The sequence below is a fragment of the Callorhinus ursinus genome, unplaced genomic scaffold (genome assembly GCF_003265705.2).
Source record: "Callorhinus ursinus isolate GAN/ISIS: 27379988/994484 unplaced genomic scaffold, GSC_fseal_2.0 scaffold2, whole genome shotgun sequence".
Classification (NCBI taxonomy): Eukaryota; Metazoa; Chordata; class Mammalia; order Carnivora; family Otariidae; genus Callorhinus; species Callorhinus ursinus.
In genome coordinates, this window is record NW_027397064.1 from 69,296,791 (window position 1) to 69,317,506 (window position 20,716).

General features: G+C 36.1%; 1 protein-coding gene across 4 annotated transcripts in view; it reads left to right on the top strand.

Annotated features, from left to right (window-relative positions):
- LY75 (lymphocyte antigen 75) overlaps positions 1–20,716 on the top strand; it is a 133,093-nt gene that overhangs the window by 81,001 nt on the left and 31,376 nt on the right. For 2 of the 4 annotated variants that reach the window (XR_012375498.1, XR_012375500.1), the window contains 7 exons: positions 628–822; positions 6,166–6,392; positions 7,951–8,119; positions 10,888–11,037; positions 13,377–13,499; positions 15,386–15,553; positions 17,237–17,516. Coding sequence is in view for 1 of the 4 variants with exons in the window: in XM_073883641.1 (XP_073739742.1) it covers positions 628–822; positions 6,166–6,392; positions 7,951–8,119; positions 10,888–11,037; positions 13,377–13,499; positions 15,386–15,553 (1,032 nt within the window). In the remaining 3 variants the exon portion in view is untranslated. Of the gene's footprint in view, positions 1–627; positions 823–6,165; positions 6,393–7,950; positions 8,120–10,887; positions 11,038–13,376; positions 13,500–15,385; positions 15,554–17,236; positions 17,517–18,807; positions 19,467–20,716 lie in introns of those variants that run through there. The other 2 variants (XR_012375499.1, XM_073883641.1) reach the window with 2 other exon arrangements.

The window sequence follows — 20,716 nt, forward strand, 5'->3', positions numbered from 1 at the left end:
TCTAACATATATACACATATAAATGTGTTTATTTATGTATATATATATATGTTTATATATATGGTTATATATATTTATATAACTATGTATATATATATATATGTGTGTGTGTTTATATAAATCACATATATATATTTTTTGCATGTAGATATCCTGTGGTCCCAGGGACTACTCTTTTATATTGAATTGTCTTGGCACCCTTGTCAAAAATCAGTTGACATAAATGTGCCCAATTGTGTATGGTTTAGGTCCAGAGAAGAGATTTCTATCACTAGTTTTGTAATGTGTTAATTTTTAAATAAAATAATTATATTCACTTTCATTGCAATTAAACATATATACAGGAGAAATGAAAATTCGATTTAAAAAATAACAAAACATAAAGCTACTACAGGATGGTGAAATTATAAGTAAATTTTAATTTTTATGTTTTAATTTGTACTTTCCAAACTAAATATAAGCATGATTTCCTGTTATGGTCAGAAAATATTTTAAAGGGATATACATACTCATATAACTTTTTAGAAAGTAGGTAAAAAAGAAAGAGAATCGGTTGAGTTTGAAATATTAACTATAATTCAAGTCTTCATTTAATCTCTAAACATAGAAAAACTGTTTCTTCTCTAGATAATTCTCTTCTGTGGTCTGATAAGACCATGCTGTCATACACAAATTGGAGAGGAGGAAGACCAGATATAAAAAATGACAAGTTTTTTGCTGGCTTGAGTACTGATGGCTTCTGGGATTTTCAAACCTTCAGTGTTCTTGAAGAAATACTTCACTATACCCAGAACAGCATTCTTGCTTGTAAAATTGAAATGGGTAAGTATGCTTATGTAGACTTTCCCCTACAGGGAAAGAGAACATAAGGCTGTCAGCTCCACGGGTAGGAATCATGAACCGTACTGTTTGAGTGCCTCCTCTATTTTCCGTCCTATGAGAGGTACTACGGAAGTTACAGAAGAAGGAAAAGACACAGTCCGCATTGTCATGGTCTTGAAATCAAGGAGTAAAATGTAGTTGGGGAGACAGCATTTAACTCGTTAGCATTGTTTTATGTAGGTTAGTTTTAGGTTATTTGGTACTGGCTGAAGTTTGTTGGAAAGTCAAAAGAGATCGATGAAAACAGGAATAATGAAAACAAAAAATGCTTTGAGGACAAGGCAAGACTTGGTTGGGTCTTGAAGACTGGATAAGATTTTTATAAATAAGAAAGTGTGTTTGGGTAAAGTTTTGACATTCTAGCCTAAAAATAAACATCTCTTAAATTTGCCTAATTCCTTAAGTAAAGCTATTTTTAAATGCATATCAATTTTAAATTTTTCACAGTTTCGAAACTGTTATAATGACCACTATGGTTTAAGGCCTCTGCTAACATCCAGGCTGATCTCCCTTCATAGTGCCACAGAATAACTTTCTGGAGCATCATTTCAATCAGCAATCTACAGTGTTTCCCTATTACCAATTACTTTGAGTCCATGTACGCTTCTAAGACTTTTTAGAAACACTGTCAATTCTAAAATTCTAGGCTTTCTTCCAGCCCCCAATTCTTCCCCCATTCTTGGCTCAATAAGGCTCTCTTTGTGTCAGGCTGATCTCTTAATTGTCCCATGTACCGTGTATGCTTATCCTCATTTGCACATTGATTTATGGTTTTTATGCACAAAAGACTTCCACCTTCTTTTTTACTTCTTTAACAAACTTTTTACTTTAGAATGATTTTTATGTTTATAGAAAAGTTACAGAGACAGTACAGAGAATTCCCATATACACGATAATCAATTTCCCCTATTGTTGACATCTTACATTAATTAGTAAGGTACATTTGTCACAACTAATAAACCAGTGTGATAGACTACTATTTACTAAAGTCCATCCATTATTCAGATTTTTTTATTTTTTACTTAATGTTCCTTTTCTATTCAGGATTCCATCCAGGATACTATGTTACATATAGTCATCATGTCTCCTTAGGTTTCTCTTGACTGTGAAAGTTTCTTAGAATTTCCTTACTTTTGATGACCTTGACAGTTTTGAGGAGCACTGGTAATGTATTTTGTGGAATGTGCCTCACTTTGGGTTGGCTGATGTTTTTCTCATGATTAAACTGGAGTTGTGAGTTTGAGATTTAGGAAAAAAAACACAGAGTTAAAGTGTCATTTTCATCACATCATATGAAGGGTTTGCCATCAACACCACTTACCACTGTTGATTTTAACCTTGATCACCTGGCTCTAGATGATGTTTGTTAGCTTTCTCCACTGCAAAGTTACTCTTTTCCCCATTTCCATACCATATTCTTTGTAAGGAAGTCACCATAATCAGCCCACACTTAACAGACTGAAGAGTCATTCTCCATCTTCCTGAGAGGGGTGTATCTATGTAAATTACTTGGAATTCTTCTGTACAAGAGATTTGTCCATTCTCTCCCATTTTTAAATTTATTCAGTCAGTTGTTTATATCAGTATTGGCTCATGGTTATATATTTTATATTTTGGGTTATAATGCAATATGCTACATTATGTAATATTTTATTCAAATTGTTCTAGTTTTGGCTCTTTCACTTGCCTTCTGTGCCTCTTTGAAGTACCCTCATCGTTGTGGTTTTGTTACTGTTATATGAGTCTTCATTTGTTTTTAGCTTACTTTCTGGTTACCTTATTTTTTTTTTTTTTTTAGTCCTAATTTCATCTAACCTAAACTCTGCAAACCGAATTTGTTAAGCAGGCTTTCGGACTCTCTTACTTCAGAGGAATCTCTCCTTCTCTACAGTCACACATATTATAGTGGTTAATTGTTTGGCCTGTGTTTCAGGAATTGTTGTTTTCTGTCCCCAATTCCTATGTGAGCTCCTTAAATGAAAGACAGTGTTTATACCTTTCTTTAGTCAACCAGACAACTGTAATATTTAAGAACATATTATATGTGTTGTGGCAATAATGAAAATAAAGTCTACATTTTACTTCCCTTGTTAATAAGAAATCCAGTTTTATTTAACTTTACAAATAATTGCATGTCCAGTCTTACCCAAAATATGTATTTTTTTAAATTTTATTTTATTATGTTATGTTAATCACCATACATTACATCATTAGTTTTTGATGTAGTGCTCCATGATTCATTGTTTGCGTATAACACCCAGTGCTCCATTCAGTACGTGCCCTCTTTAATACCCATCACCGGGCTAACCCATCCCCCCCACCACCTCCCCTCTAGAACCCTCCATTTGTTTCTCAGAGTCCAGAGTCTCTCATGGTTCATCTCCCCCTCCAATTTCCTCCCTTCATTTTTCCCTTCCTACTATCTTCTTTTTTTTTTTTTAACATATAATGTATTATTTGTTTCAGAAGTACAGGTCTGTGATTCAACAGTCTTACACAATTCACAGTGCTCACCATAACACATACCCTCCCCAATGTCTATCACCCAGCCACCCCATCCCTCCCACCCCCCACCATTCCAGCAACCCTCAGTTTGTTTCCTGAGACTAAGAATTCCTCGTATCAGTGAGATCATATGATACATGTCTTTCCCTGATTGACTTATTTCGCTCAGCATAATACCCTCTAGTTCTATCCACATCATTGCAAATGGCAATATTTCGTTCCTTTTGATGGCTGCATAATATCCCATTGTATATATATACCACATCTTCTTTATCTATTCATCTGTTGATGGACATCTTGGCTCTTTCCATAGTTTGGCTATTGTGGACATTGCTGCTATAAACATTGGGGTGCATGCACCCCTTCGGATCACTACATTTGTATCTTTGGGGTAAATACCCAGTATTGAAATTGCTGGGTCACACAGTAGCTCTATGTTCAACTTTTTGAGGAACCTCCATACTGTTTTCCAGAGTGGCTGTACCAGCTGGCATTCCCACCAACAGTGTAGGAGGGTTCCCCTTTCTCCACAACCTTGCCAACATCTGTCATTTCCTGACTTGTTAATTTTAGCCATTCTGACTGGTGTGAGGTGGTATCTCATTGAGGTTTTGATTTGGATTTTCCTGATGCCGAGCTATGTTGAGCACTTTTTCATGTGTCTGTTGGCCATGTGGATGTCTTCTTTGCAGGAATGTCTGTTCATGTCTTCTGCCCATTTTTTGATTGGATCATTTGTTCTTTGGGTGTTGAGTTTGATAAGTTCTTTATAGATTTTGGATACTAGCCTTTATCTGATATGTCATTTGCAAATATCTTCTCCCAATCTGTCGGCTGTCTTTTGGTTTTGTTGACTGTTTCCTTTGCTGTGCAAAAGCTTTTTATCTTGATGAAGTCCCAATAGTTCATTTTTGCCCTTGCTTCCCTTGCCTTTGGCAAAGTTTCTAGGAAGAAGTTGCTGCAGCTGAGGTCAAAGAGGTTGCTGCTTGCGTTCTCCTCTAGAATTTTGATGGACTCCTGCCTCACATTTAGGTCTTTCATCCATTTTGAGTCTATTTTTGTGTGTGGTGTAAGGAAATGGTCCAGTTTCATTCTTCTGCACGTGGCTGTCCAATTTCCCAATACCATTTGTTGAAGAGACTGTCTTTTTTCCACTGGACATTCTTTCCTGCTTTGTCGAAGATTAGTTGACCATAGAGTTGAGGATCCATTTCTGGGTTCTCTATTCTGTTCCACTGATTTTTGTGTCTGTTTTTGTGCCAGTACCATACTGTCTTGATGATGACAGCTCTGTAATAGAGCTTGAAGTCCGGAATTGTGATGCCACCAGCTTTATTTCTCTTTTACAACATTCCTCTGGTTATTCGGGGTCTCTTCTGGTTCCATACAAATTTTAGGATTATTTGTTCCATTTCTTTGAAAAAAGTTGATGGTATTTTGATAAGGATTGCATTAAATGTGTAGATTGCTCAAGGTAGCATAGACATTTTCACAATATTTGTTCTTCCAATCCATGAGCATGGAAAGTTTTTCCATTTCTTTGTGTCTTCCTCAATTCCTTTCATGAGTATTTTATAGTTTTCTGAGTACAGATTCTTTGCCTCTTTGGTTAGATTTATTCCTAGGTATCTTATGGTTTTGGGTGTAACTGTAAATGGGATTGACTCCTTAATTTCTCTTTCTTCTGTCTTGTTGTTGGTGTACAGAAATGCCACTGATTTCTGTGCATTGATTTTATATCCTGCCACTTTACTGAATTCCTATATGAGTTCTAGCAGTTTTGGGGTGGAGTCTTTTGGGTTTTCCACATAAAGTATCATATCATCTACAAAGAGTGAGAGTTTTGCTGCTTCTTTGCCAATTCGGATGCCTTTTATTTCTTTTGTTGTCTGATTGCTGAGGCTAGGACTTCTAGTACTATGTTGAATAACAGTGGTGATAGTGGACATCCCTGCCGTGTTCCCGACCTTAGAGGAAAAGCTCTCAGTTTTTCCCCATTTACAATGATATTCGCTGTGGGTTTTTCATAGATGGCTTTTATGATATTGAGGTATGTACCCTCTATCCCTACACTCTGAAGAGTTTTAATCAAGAAAGGATGCTGTACTTTGTCAGATGCTTTTTCTGCATCTATTGAGAGGATCATATGGTTCTTGTTCTTTCTTTTATTAATGTACTGTATCACACTGATTGATTTGTGGATGTTGAACCAACCTTGCCGCCCAGAAATAAATCCCACTTGGTCGTGGTGAATAATCCTTTAATGTACTGTTGGATTCTATTGGCTAGTATTGTGGTGAGAATTTTTGCATACAGTTCATCAGGGATATTGGTCTGGAGTTCTCCTTTTTGATGGGGTCTTTGTCTGATTTGCGGATCAAGGTAATGCTGGCCTCATAAAATGAAATTGGAAGTTTTCCTTCCATTTCTATTTTTTGGAACAGTTTCAGAAGAATAAATATTAATTCTTCTTTAAAGGTTTGATAGAATTCCCCTGGGTAGCCGTCTGGCCCTGGGCTCTTGTTGGGAAATTTTTGATCACTGCTTCAATTTCCTTAGTGGTTATAGGTCTGTTCAGGTTTTCTATCTCTTCCTGATTCAGTTTTGGTAGTTTATACATCTCTAGGAAGGCATCCAATTCTTCCAGATTATCTAATTTGCTGGCATATAGTTGCTCATAATATGTTCTTATAATTGTTTATATTTCTTTGCTGTCCAAAATATGTATTTTAAATAATTTAAATATAATCCCTAATACTTTTAATTTAAATGTTATAGTTGACTACAAGGAAGAATATAATGCTACTCTGCCACAGTTTATCCCATATGAAGATGGTATTTATAATGTTATACAAAAAAAGGTAACATGGTATGAAGCATTAAACATGTGTTCTCAAAGTGGAGGTTATTTGACAAGTGTTCATGACCAAAATGGCCAGCTCTTTCTGGAAGACCTCGTAAAACGTGATGGATTTCCACTATGGATTGGGCTCTCAAGTCATGATGTAAGTCTTGTTTTATTTTCCAGAAATTTTCCAAATGTGTTAGGAGGTTGGAAATTTGGGCATAAGATATTAATCCAAAGTATAACATCAGATTAAGTCCTGGGACTCAATTTGCATAGCATAGTGCTTTCTTACCTTTTTGCAACACAAACCAAATAGAAATTTGTATTTGTAGAATGCAGTAGGGCAAATGGCAGACTGCAGCTGCCCTAGACACTCCCAGGCCATCCCAAGGGCCCAGTAGATGAATATCTCAACAACACTGCTCTGTCACCTAGTTGGGGCAGACCAACTGGAAAGCGGGTAAAACAGGAATAGCACAGAATCAGAAAAACCTGAGGTCCAGTACTAGTGGCGGGTCTTCCATTTACATGTTCAGTGATCATGAGCAGGTTATTTAACCTTTGCAAGCTTATTTCTTCTTCATCTGTAAAACTGGGATGATAGTATTTTCCTTAATATAGGATTAAAGTGAAGAGTAACACAAAAATTTATATAAAATGCCAAATAAAATTCTTAATGTTAGAACTAATAAATGTATACTTTCTTCTCTCACTTTCCCCCTACAAATTGCACTATCTGAGAATAATGTTTTGGTAGTAAACATATCTTTTGTGCCTCTATTTGAATCTTATTAATTACTATATTCATGTACCTATAGTAATGTCCAATATACCAAAAATAGACATCTATTGAGATTAGTATTGAAGGCCTAATTTAAATAATCTTTAGAACAAAGTGAAGAAAACAAAAGAAAGGATGACACATTAGGATTATAGAAGCAAGGGAAAACCAAAAGTAATCTTCCCATATAAATTTCGTGGGAAATATTTTCTTCCAGCCCCCTGCTGTTTGATGGCTTCTATAATATGAAAAAATGAAGCCAGAGACACAAATCGCAGAATATAAAACATAAAAAACAATATTCAGGATATTATGGAGATTGGGATTGTAAATCTGTAATTGTAACAAATGGAAGCCATTTGCATGTCATTTAATTTCAAGTGTTATATAAACTCATCCTTATAAAAAATAAATCTAGAGACAGAGTATAGTAACTCTGTCCGTAAATGTAAAGTCCTACTTAAATTGCTCCAGAGTAAATGTCTCAAATCAAAGCATCAAAAGTAAATCCCTGATTTTACAAATAGGTCCAGACCTATAACAATTGTAAGCAAATAATTAAAAATCCATTCCAATACTTCTTAAAGTATGTATATTCTTTTTTTTTAAGACTTTATTTATTTATTGGACAGAGAGAGACACAGCGAGAGAGGGAACACAAGCAGGGGGAGTGAGAGAGGGAGAAGCAGGCTTCCCGCGGAGCAGGGAGCCCGATGTGGGGCTCGATCCCAGGACCCTGGGATCATGACCTGAGCCGAAGGCAGACGCTTAACGACTGAGCCACCCAGGCGCCCCTATATATTCTTTTTAATGTTATTTTTGAACATTCTTTTGTCTGGAATCAGGTTATCTCTATTAATCTTTAAAAAAATCAATTCTTATGCTAAAAAAGTCCTAAGCTTTTTTTTTTTTGTCTCTATTATTCTTAAAACAGGGAAGTGAATCAAGTTTTGAATGGTCTGATGGCAGTACATTTGACTACATCCCATGGAAAGATAAACAGTCTGCTGGAAATTGTGTTGTCTTGGATCCAAAAGGAATTTGGAGACATGAAAAATGCAAGTCTGTTAGTGATGGTGCTATTTGTTATAAACCTACAAAATGTAAGACTTGATTTTGAATAACTATATTTATTAAAATATGACATTTTGTTTTTTGCACATGATTAAATATTCAAAGGAATTTTTTGTCAATTTTTAAATAAGGTTTATTCACAAATCCTATAAAAACAATTTTGATACTTTGTGAAGAGAAACAAATATGATATACCCATTCAGGGTATGTTCCCGAAGACTTTCAGTTCCTCTGTCACTGGGTACCTATAACTAATATGTGAATTTAAATTTCACTTAGCAATGTTTTTCAAAGGCTGAAATGCTCCTTTTAAAAAAGAGTTCAGCAGCATATAAATTTGGGAAATACCTTAGGTTTGATTTACTATATCGATGGCTCTGGGAATTTCTATAGTAAAGAAATCTATTTAACTTTGTGTAACTAAGCATTTTGCAAACTTATATGATCCTTAAAATCTAAGGAAAAAGCCCCTTCCATCAGGAGCTGGACTTGGGGTCATCCTGACTGGTAGGTGGAGCCTTGAAGAAGAGCACAAGAACGAAGACCACCCAGGAGGGGCAGAGGCCTGCTGGACAAGGCAAGAGATGGTGGCAGTGGCAGTTCTCAGGGCTTGCCCTGCTTTCTGCTCCAAAGAATCCTCCAGAGAAGATTCAACATTTGGAATTAAACAGATTCAAGCAGGAAAAAAATATGAAAACTTTATCCAGAGAAGCAAGTGAATATAAGAAAGGGAGAATGATTTCAAGAATGAGGAATAAATGGATAATCAAGAACTGACATCTCAGTTGTTAGGTACAGAAAATAAATGTAATGTTTTAGAAAATCAATTGGAATCCATGAAAAGTAAACAAAAAATGGAAAGGACATCTGTGTTAGCTAACCAGACTTTATAGGACCAAGTAGAATGACAACATGAACAAACACAAATTCAGTGCTATACTGGATTGAATAGTATCCCCCCCAAATTCATGTCCACCCAGAACCTTAGAATGCAGCCTTATTTAAAAAGAGCCTTTCCAGATGTAATAGTTAAGATGGGGTAATGTAATGCTTGATTAGGATGGGCCCTAAATCCAATGACTGGTGTCCTTGTAAGAGGAGAGAAACAGACATAGAGGGAGAAGGCCCTTTGATGACAGAAGCAGAAATTGCAGTAATGTGGCTTCAAGACAAGGATTGCCATCAACCACCAGAAGCGAGGAGGCCTGAAACGGATTCTCCCTGAGAGCCTCCAGAAAGAACCAATCCTGCTGACACCTCCAGAACTGTGAGAGAATAAATTTCTGTTGTTTTAAACCACCAGGTTTATGGCAATTTATTATGGCAGCTCTGGGAAACTAATACAAGAGCAAAATTTATTTTATTTTTTTAAAAGATTTTATTTATTTATTTGAGAGAAAGCACAAGCAGGGGGAGCAGCAGAGGGAGAGGGAGAAGCAGGGAGCCCAATGAGGACCCCGAAATCATGACCCAAGCCAAAGGCAGACATTTAACCGACTGAGCCACCCAGGCGCCCCCCCCACGGGCAAACTTTAAAAATTGCATCTTCAAGGGGCTCCTGGATGGCTCAGTAGGTTAAATGCCCAACTCTTGACTTCAGCTCAGGTCATGATATTGGGTTGTGAGGTCGGAACCCCCTGTTGGGCTTCACACTGGGCATGGAGCCTGCTTAAGATTCTCTCTCTCTGCCCCTTCCCCTCAACCCATCTTTCTCTCTCAAACAAAATGAAACAAAAACAAAAACTTAAAAAAAAATGGACTCTTCAAAAAAAAAGAAAATAACAAGGGTCGGTAAGGATGTGGAGAAATTGGAGCCCTTGTACATTGTTTGTGGGAATAAAAAGTGGTATGTAGCCACTGTGGAAAATGGTATGGTGATTTATCAAAAATTTTAACATAAAATTACCATAGGATCTAACAATTCCACTTCTGGGCATATACTCAAAAGAAATGGAAGTAGGGACTGGAACAGATATTTGTACAACCGTGTTCACAGCATCATTATTCACAATGGCCAAAAGTGAAAGCAACCCAAGTTGTCCGTTGACAGATGAATGCGTAAGCAAAATGTAGTATATACATACTACGGAATATTATTCAGCATTAAAAAAGAAAGAAGTTCTGACACATAATACATAATGCAACCTGCATGGATGAATCTTGAGGACATTATTCTAAGTGAAATAAGCCAGACACAAAAAGGACAAATGCCATATGACTCCAATTATATAAGGTACCTAGAGTTGTCAAGTTCATAGAAACAGAAAGTAGAAAGATGGTTTCTGGGGGCAGGCAGGAATGGGGAGTTATTATTTAATGGGTACAGAGGCATAGCTGCTGTCTTTGTAGGAGACAGATTGTGCTATGCAGATATACTGTATTTTGTAAACAAATTACCAAATTTTCACTTGTGGATATAATTTTAGAAGTAGTTTTTTATATGGCAAGGTAAAACTAGGTTTATATTATCAAGATAAAAAGCATCCAAAGAAAGCAACAATTTTAAGTATTATTTTGAAGTAGTTACAGGCCTGCCAAGCCTATCTTTGCTTCTTATTCTGTCTCTTCAAGGGCTAAATACTTTTTTCTGTTTTCTCAGTTTTAAAAATGGTACTGCAAAAAGCTAATCAGAATGTATACTCTTATTAGAGTATGGGCTGTAGCTTTCTCTGATGTGGGCATTGAGTTGAATGCTTCTTACCTATAGGAACCACAGTTTCAAATGGGGGTTAGTGAGATTTTAAAAGTCAGCTATTTTTTCTGTGCATTTTTACAGTCATGTCTAACATTTTTATAGCTAAAGAGGTGTCCTCTCATACATACTCATCAAGATGTCCAGCAGTAAAAGAGAATGCGTCACACTGGATCCAGTACAAGGAGCACTGTTACACATCTGACCAGGCATTGCACAATTTCTCAGAAGCCAAACAGTTCTGTTCAAAACTTGGTGAGTTAAAATTTATTGATTTTCTTGGACTCAATAATTTAATCATTGGAATTTTTTCCAAGAAAATAATTTGAAATAATGATTATATTTTGGAAAATATTTTGGGGGCACCTGGGTGGCTCAATCGGTAAATGTCCGATTCTTGATTTCGGCTCAGGTCATAATCTGAGGGTTGTGGGATCAAGCCCCAAGTTGGGCTCTGCGTTCAGTGGGAGTCTGCTTGGGATTCTCTCCCTTCCTCTCCCTCTGCCCCTCCCCACCAACACATGTACTCTCTCTCTCTCTCAAATAAATAAATAAATCTTTTTAAAACATTTTTAAAACACTCAATATTTATAATAGCATTTTATAACCTATAGCCTAGTGGATAAGTATTTTATGATATATGAGTTAAGTGGAATATTGAAATAGCCATTATAAATGACCAATGTAAGAGTACATGGAAAATAAAAGTAAGTGGAAAGAAGTAGAATAAAAAATTCCTAAGTGAACCATTATGTGAAAATGACAAATGAAATCATTTTAAATAAAGCTAGATATGTTTAGATGAAGGGATTAGGAGGCAAATTTTTTGTAAAGGTTAAGTATTAAATACAAAATTATAGATTTTCCCACTACTTAGTTATTAATAAGTAAGCTTATCCTGACCAGAGTAATCAAGGAAGCAGGGGTTGTTCCTCCATTCTGCGATAGAAATGGCCCACATCCTCTGAACACCATAAGGAACAGGACTTTTTGTCTTCAGATTTAACTATTTTAGAAAGGGCAACAATAACTGGATCTCTCCCATGATAAATTTACCCTATAGTCAAACTGTGAAGTGACTTCTAGGGAGAATACCAAGAATATTTCAAAGACCTGCATCCTTGAATAGCAATTTAGCCAGACTGATGGCATTTATCTCATTTATTTTGCTAACTGTTGTGGAGACATTTGGCTGATTTTAAAATCTCCTTGTTACTGCTAACTACATGATGGAAATTTTTGTGTGGGAACTCTTATGTGCTATACACACACACACACACACACACACACACACACACACACACACAATGGGAACTATTGTGAACTATACATACGTTCTGGAAGTCAGAAGCCTCTTCCTCCCACAGGAGAAAATAGAAAGGTTTACTGTCACTGTAGTGTGGGAGTTATTCATGTAAGCCTTGGAGGCAGACAGGTCTAAGTTTTAAGGCACAACTCCCATACTTACTAGCTGAGGGATATTATGGAAGTTACATAATTGCTTCTCTTTTCTCATCTGAACAGTGAGAATGAAAATATACTTATTTCAAAGGTTGGGTTGTTGTAGGAATTAATGAAATAAGATAATGTATGCAAATGTAGCACAGTGCCCTGCAAATAGTGAGCATTCAAACTATTATTATTATTAGAAAGGATTGGGATTGGCTTTCTAATTTTATAACTGACTAGCTGCGTAAAACTGACTAATTTACTTAATCTCCTTGAGCCTTTGTTTTCTCATCTGTAAAACAGTGATAATATCTTCCCTTACAGGATTATGTAATATTAAACAAGCACATGCACACTGTGATCTTCTATAAAGGAGGAAAGACTTGCCTTAGCCCTTCTTCCAATGCCACCACCACAAAAGAAATGCTTTAGTTCAAGTGCTTGTCACTGCTAATAGGCTTGTCACTGTTGAAGACTATTTGATTCCACTTAGGATTGATTTCCAAGTCTAGTTATTATTTTATTTCTATCCCTTGCCTGATGATAGTGATAGTACTATTTGCTCTGTGGGTTTAGGGCAATTTATCAAACTTAAGAGTATTTGATTCCATACTGTACTTAGGAACTTACAATGGGCATAACCAAAACGCTTATGTATAAAATAATATTAAAGGAAATTCTCCCCAAGATCCCAAACCTATTTGCTTTCATTTTCGTTTTAATAGAAGCAAATTTAAAGCTGAGTTATTATACAGAAATGGTTGTTGAGGAGAGTATGCTGAAACACATCTTTCTACAATCATATACCCCACTTCTTATGACTAGCTGTTCGTACACAATGATCTCACTGGCAGGCAGTTCCAAGATCAAAATGTTTATCAGGTAAACATTTTGAAGAAACATAAAATTTATCTATGTAAAGTTTCAATGTATTTCTAAATTTTTTAGAATCTATTAATGCTATACTTTTAAAAATCTGACACAAATACCAGATTTTCAAAATATTCTCTATGTAACGCTTGAATTTCTCAATGATCTTGATCATGGTAGTTTTTTTTTTTTTTTTTTTAATGGCTGGTTGAGAAATATCCACTTCCCTAGTTTGCATAAAGCTAATTAGTTTAGGGTTTGTTTTCCTTCAACAGATCATTCTGCAACTATTGTTACCATAGAGGATGAAGATGAAAATAAGTTCGTGAGCAGACTGATGAGGGAAAATAATAATATTACCATGAGAGTTTGGCTTGGATTATCTCGATATTCTTCTGGTAAGTGACATATTTTTGTGCACAGTGTGCAAAGAAAATTCCAACTTGTCCTAAATAACAAGTCAGCCTTGCTAAAGAATGTTAAGTGGTGGTTAATTCAAATGCTCCTTATTGATGAAAAAGCTAGGTCTGCTGGCTGTTTTGGAGACTTATAAATTCCTAATAAATATGTGAGTGACATATTAGTAACGATGGAAAACACTAATGAAATAGAAAATCAGGTTAAATCAATTGGGATGTTCTAGAGGTGTAAGATACTTGGATTGACAACGTATTTTTTTCTCCTACAGCAATATCTGTGCCCCCCCAGGCTCCCACAAAGAACTCATGACTTCCTTCCCTTAGAGTTCTAGTGTCTATCGCCTGTGCTTTTGTAGCTTATAACTCTGTTTTTCAGAAGGTTCTCTTCTTGCTGTTCTCTTCCCTCTTGAAACATTTTTACCATAGAGAAAAATTTTCTTAAATGGTTATTTTGTTTTTCAAACAAGCTTAATAAAATTAGAGAGAATTGGTTAAAAAAGATTTGTGGAAGAAATTTTCAAGCAATAATGGATTACTCCAAGCAATAATGGATAAAAGATTTGAGTGAACGTAGAATTGATAAAGAATGAATTAAGAGTACAAATGCAGTAGAATAGGAAGGTTTTTTTTTTTACATTTTAAGCTAAGTTGAATTCTAAATAATTGAAATAAATGTGAATCCCAAAATATTAAGTACTTCAAAAAGTGAATGGATTCAAAGTTGGCCATCAAAATGAATTCTAAATTGTGTTTACACTATCACCACAAGGTGGTGCTATCTCAGCTGGAAAATAAAAATGGAGTCATGGTGGGGCACCCCTCCTGGACCCTCTTGACCCTTACTCCCCCGGCACATCTTTAATGATATGAGTTTTTTAGTTGGGGGTGAGGATGCTGATGGGGATTCAGTTCTATCTCTCACACAATCAAAGTGCAAGCATTCTGCACTTTAATCAAAACACCAGATTTTATATCAGTGCTGTCTAATAGAACTTTCTGCAAAGATGGAAATGTTCTATATCAGTGCTGTGTAACAGAGTAGTCACTAGCCACATGGCTACTGAGCACTTGAAATGTGACAAGTACAACTGAAGGACTGATTTATTTTTTTTCATTTTTAATAAGTTTCATTTTAAATAGTTGCATAGCATAGTTCCAAGTAAGTGAGTTGTATGAGTCACATGCCATTTTACCTTAGAAATTTAGAGGCAGCTACCCTATGACCCAGCAATTACACTATTAGGTATTTACCCCAAAAATACAAATGTAGTGATCCCAAAGGGCACCTGCACCCTAATGTTCATGGCAGCAATGTCCACAATAGCCGAACTGTGGAAAGAGCCAAGATGTCCATTGACAGATGAATGGATAAAGAAGATGGCATGTGTCATATCACACACACACACACACACACAATGGAATATTACTCAGCCATCAGAAAGGATGAATACTTACCATTTACATTGATGTGGATGGAACTGGAGGGTATTATGCTGAGCGAAGTAAGTCTATCAGAGAAAGACAATTATCATATGGTTTCACTCATATGTGGAATATAAGAAACAGGGCAGAGGACCGTAGGGGAAGGGAGGGAAAACACAATGAGAAGTCATCAGAGAGGGAGAAAACTATGAGAGACTCTTAACTGAGGGTTGCTGGAGGGGAAGTGGGTGGGGAGATGGGGTAACTGGGTGGTGGGCATTAAGGAGGGCATGTGATGTGATGAGCACTGGGGGTTATATGCAACTGATATAGTATGGAACACTACATCCGAAACTAATGGTGTACTATAAGTTGGCTAATTGAATTTAAATTTAAAAAAAGAAAAGAAATTTAGAGGCAATAAACTTAATTTCTTTCTTTAGATCAGTCTTGGAATTGGTTAGATGGATCAAAAGTGACATTTGTCAAATGGGCAAATAAAAGTAAGAGTGGTGGTGGAAAATGTAGCATTTTGTTAGCTTCAAATGAAACTTGGATAAAAGTTGAATGTTCACAAGGCTACGGAAGAGTTGTCTGCAAAGTTCCTCTGGGTAAGTATGGAACCTGTCCTTAAGGAATGTTTTTTGAGGAACAGGTCAGGAAATAAATGTGCAACTCAGTTATGTGCAAAGTTTTGTACTTGGTCCGAAAGTCCTTATTTAGTCCTTTCTGTATATCCAAAAAACTTGATGAAGCCATGAAGATTTTTTCTGTCGGAAAAATAGATTGCAAGAGATAGAAATGCCAAGATGTCTAAGCCTCTCAGATGAAACTACTAGACAGCCTAAAGTTTGTATAATTCTTCCCTAAGAAAAATAGAAGCTGCCAGAGTATTGGGGAACTCATTTCTTTGAATATGTTAAGATGTATTTGATTCTATCAGTCAAATATGTAAAAGCTCAAAGGTCTAATTCTGCAGTCAGTTTGCTTCCTTTCTCCTCGTTCCCATAAAACTCATGATTAACTTAGCAACAGTGCAAAACTGGACTTAATTATTTAAAATTTCCTGGAAGGAGCATCTATAGGAAGTCATAATTTAAACTTAGATTTCATCATGAATTGATATACAAAATAACCATAAAAATCTTAATTTCATTTCTAGAGAAAAGAGCTATAAATTTTTCACAGCAACAGTTTTGAAGATTTAGCCTAAAAATGTCTTTTTGGTGTATAAATATTAAAGCTGAAACCCCAATGCTAGATGATTGGTATTTGTATATTCATGCATTGATTCAGCAAATATTTGGAGTGTCTGCTATACATCATGCCCTGTTTTGTGTGCTGGGTAGGGGGATGGCTACTTTCGATTAGGTTATCAGGGAAGACCTCTAAGAGCAGGAGACACTGAAGCTGAGATCTGAAAGGCCAGCCAAGCAAAGATCAGGGGAAGAGGCACACCAGGCAGAACTACCATTTGGAACAAAGAGCTTAAAGCAGAATGAGCTTGATGAGTGCTCAAGGAAGATCTGAAAGGTAGGCAGGCACCAGACACCCAGGACTCTGGAAGCAAGGGTCAAGAGTTCAGGTTCTATGCTGAGTGAAATGGAAAACAACTGGAAGATTATGGGGGGAGCTGGGGAGCAGGGTTATGGTGGTATAAACCAAGAGTTCTGTTTTGGCATTCTGAGCTGTCTATACGGAGAAGAGATATTCATATGGAATGTCTAGCATGCAGTTGGACATATGAGAGAGAAGAGAGGTCAGCATAGAGATAGTATTTAAAGCAAGGGGACAAACTGAGTCCATCTGGGCAGCATGCAAAGAAAGGGTCTGGGACAGCATTTGAAAATAGGTAGGAGCTAAATGAAGTCATCCTAAAGTCTTAAATTTGCTTTAAAGCAACTAACACTTTATTTGGCCTTAGGTAAGTCAAACACAAAAATTTACAACTTTTAACAATTTGCTATCAAAGTAAGGTAATATGCTGGATGTGATGTTCTTGAAAGGGTGATGGGGAAAGTGAGAATAAAGATAATGCTTTAACTTCTTTAGAAGAAAATTGCTAAAACAATGAATAGGATTTAAATGAAAGGGAAAAGAGTTAAATCTGAAAAGAAAACGCTTGAGTGTTTGATGTTGGAGTTTGCATTCTGTGTTAATGCTATGAGACAATCAGGTACTTATTGTGTCTAATTTGTACAGAGGTTACACACGTGACACACAGCCTACTGTATAAATCAATAATGATGAGTTTTATATTCTCTCCTCCAATGTCAAACCTTTTCCTATTCTAGGCCCTGATTACAGAGGAATAACTATCACATTTGCCGTGCTAAGTGTCTTAGCTCTCATCAGTGCACTGGTTTGGTTCCTCTTCCAAAGGAACCGGTCGTACTGGCCAGGCTTCTCTTCAGTTCGATATGAACAAGGAATGAATGAAGATGAGATTATGCTTCCCACTTTCAATGACTAAATTCTTCTAAAAGTTTGCTAATTTGCACTAACGTGTTGGGGAAAATGAGCCATTTCGGTTTTTCCCAGTGTCAGTATTTACTCTGTTCTAAAGTACAAATCGTAAGTACTTTTTCAGTTGTTTAATTGCTGTGCTGGTATCTACAGTGAATTATCCACCAAATGCCATGTTTAAAACTTCACTTAGTAGAATGGAGAACCTTAATAGAATGGAAAAGAACCAAAGCTGGAACCAAAGTCCAAATTATTTATAGGGTAATAAATTTAATGTGCATTTTTCTCTGTAAGAATGTAGTTAATAACTAGGATATGTATATATGAATAGCACAACTGCTTAGAGACTTAAAATTGGCATGTTATAGGTCATAAATCTACCATTTAGCTTTAGAATATTTAACTTAGGGGCGGCACCTCAGTGGCTTAGTCAGTTAAGTGTCCACCTCTTCATCTCAGCTCAGGTCTTGATCTCAGGCTTGTGAGTTCAAGCCCTGCGTAGGGCTCTATGCTGGGTGTGGAGCCTACTTAAAAAAAATATCCAGCCTGATGTGAAATTTGTACCTCAAGGTAAAAACATAACTGTAAATAATATCAACATTATTTCAAAATAGTCATTTGTAGCATTTAGGAGAAATTATTAAACAATGAAATATGCTTACTTTTTTACACAGTAAAATAATGCTTTTGGCAAGATGCTTCTTATACTGTTCCAGAGATATTTCATACCAAAATTGTTTAAATGCAAATATTTTGTTTTGTCATAGTTATTCATAAAACAATGGCTTTTAAAGGAGATTTAGTACTTAACATTTTCCTAAAGTGTAAGAACATTGTTTTTAGATTGATTTAGATATACTGTAGCAGTGTGTTTTTTGTCTTTTCTTATGTACAATATATAACTCTTTCCTCTTAAAGGGAACCAGCTAAGGATACAAGTTCTTAAAGATTTCATAATTTTTATGCTTTACATGACATGTCAAATTTGACTAAGAAATTTGTGTTACTTTTTTTGCCCTTTTCTGTAAGCTAGAGAAAAGGGGTCTATGAAGGAAATTGTATATCTTGCATTTGTAAAAAGAAAAGTTACAGTGAAACTCTAAACCTTGTGATTACTACTAAAATATTTTAGATGATAAATGATTAAGGAAACACTGTTTTGTGATTATCACTTTAAATTTTACCACCAAGAATATATTTTTAATAATAGTTTCCATTGGACATGATGAATTTTTTATTCAGTGTTTATACTTTAGAATATTTTTGTATAATATTCATAGATTTATTTTAAGATTTAGAGTGTTTATACTATGATAGACTTATAATTTTCTAAGACAGTTTTATTATAGTCTGAAACTATAATACAGTTGTCCTGAAATATTTTTATTGAATTTGTTAGACTATTCCTCTTGCCCTGTCATCTGCACAATTTTAGCTGTTAAAGACTTTCTTCAAAGCACTAAATCAACTTGATGTGAAAAATACACCTATGCGGGCTGCCTGGCTGGCTCAGTTGGAAGAGCGTGCAACTCTTGATCTTGGGGTTGTGAATTCGAGCCCCACACTGGGTATAGAGATTACTTAAAAAATAATAAAATAGTAAAATCTTAAAAAAAAAAAAAGAAAAGTACAGTTATATACAGTAGTGATGCTGTAATAAAGTTGTTTTATTTTTTTAAGTAAAACTGTTGTTGATCCTTGTCAAAAAAATATCTCTATGTTGGGTTGTGTTATGTTAGGCATATAGTATAGCAAAAAATAAGTGTGCAGTTGTTGTAATGCAAGGTATCCTTTATTTAAAGAATAAATGCAATCAGAGGCACCTGGGTTGTTTAGTTGGTTAAGCATCCGACTTGCTTTTAGCTCAGGTCATGATCTCATGGGTTGTGAGATTGAGCCCTGCATCAGGCTCCACTTTCGGTGTTGAGTCTGCTTGGGTTTCTCTCTCCCTCTCCCTCTCCCCCTGCCCCTACTCCCTCTCTCTATCTCAAAATAAATAAATAAACAAAATCTTTATTAAAAAAAGAATATAATCGGGGCGCCTGAGTGGCTCAGTCGTTAAGCATCTGCCTTCGGCTCAGGTCATGATCCCAGGGTCCTGGGATTGAGCCCTGCATCGGGCTCCCTGCTCCGCGGGAAGCCTGATTCTCCCTCTCTCACTCCCCCTGCATGTGTTCCTGCTCTTGCTGTCTCTCTCTCTCTCTGTCAAATAAATAAATAAAATCTTAAAAAAAAAAAAGAATATAATCATCCTACATCTCTGAATGTTTGATTTGAGTTTCTTTTTCAGATGCCTTTGACTCAGCAATCCTTAGCAAGTCTTTTAACTATTGAATCAGCAGAAATTCCAATTTTGGCCCACTTACTTCTCATTTTTGGTGCTTCTTCAGAAGATCCTGCCCCCACCGCCCAAACCAAGACATTTGTCAGCCACTTCTAAGTCAATAGGTCACATGTTCAGTTCCAGGCTCATATTTCTAACTTCCACTGGACAATCTACCTCAAAGTCCTTCTCAGCATGACCAGAACTGCCCATATTGGGTTCCTTTTCCCATTTTGCCTGTTGCAGCTGTGTCAGAAGAACTGAAGAAGCCTTTTCCAGGCTTCCCTAGCTAATCCAACCCCCACCTGTAGTCTAACAAAATTGGTCTTTCAAAACCAGGTACCTAAAAAAGCAAGTAAATATACTGACTGATCAGGTACAGGGACAAATGTAAAAGTGATACCAGTGATCACCCTCTTTTTCCTCTCTTCACCCCACACACAACATGTCCCCCTCCCTGATCCTAGGGCAAGATGTCACCATTATCTGGGAGTCCCCCTCTGCACATGACTGCAATAGTTTGGTAACCCCCGATCCTTATGCCACTGCTGAGTTTATGCTAGGGAAAGAGATTCAGATTCCTTTATCTTAGGTTCATTTAATCCTAAAACCCTGTTGGAGAAACGAAGATTTGTTATTAGTTCAGTAATTTTGTCTTGTTTAAGAAGACAGATTTTAACTAGATCTCAAAGGCTTTTTTTTTTTAACTAGACCTCATGATCTATACAAAGTTACATCTAATTCCCTGCATATTCTAAATCAAAGCATTCTTACAATATCTACATTTCAACAGATTTAATATGTGTGTATTTCTCTTTTTTCCAAGCTAAATTCATCACAAGCAGAATTGTAGAAAGTTTTTTTCCAACCAGTTCTACTTCTTATATTCTCTTTCGGTCAATAGCAAGACACCATAGCCCTCTACTCCCAAGCTAGAAACCCAGAATTCATCCTCAAATCCTCTTTTTCTCGTCTCCCTAATCCA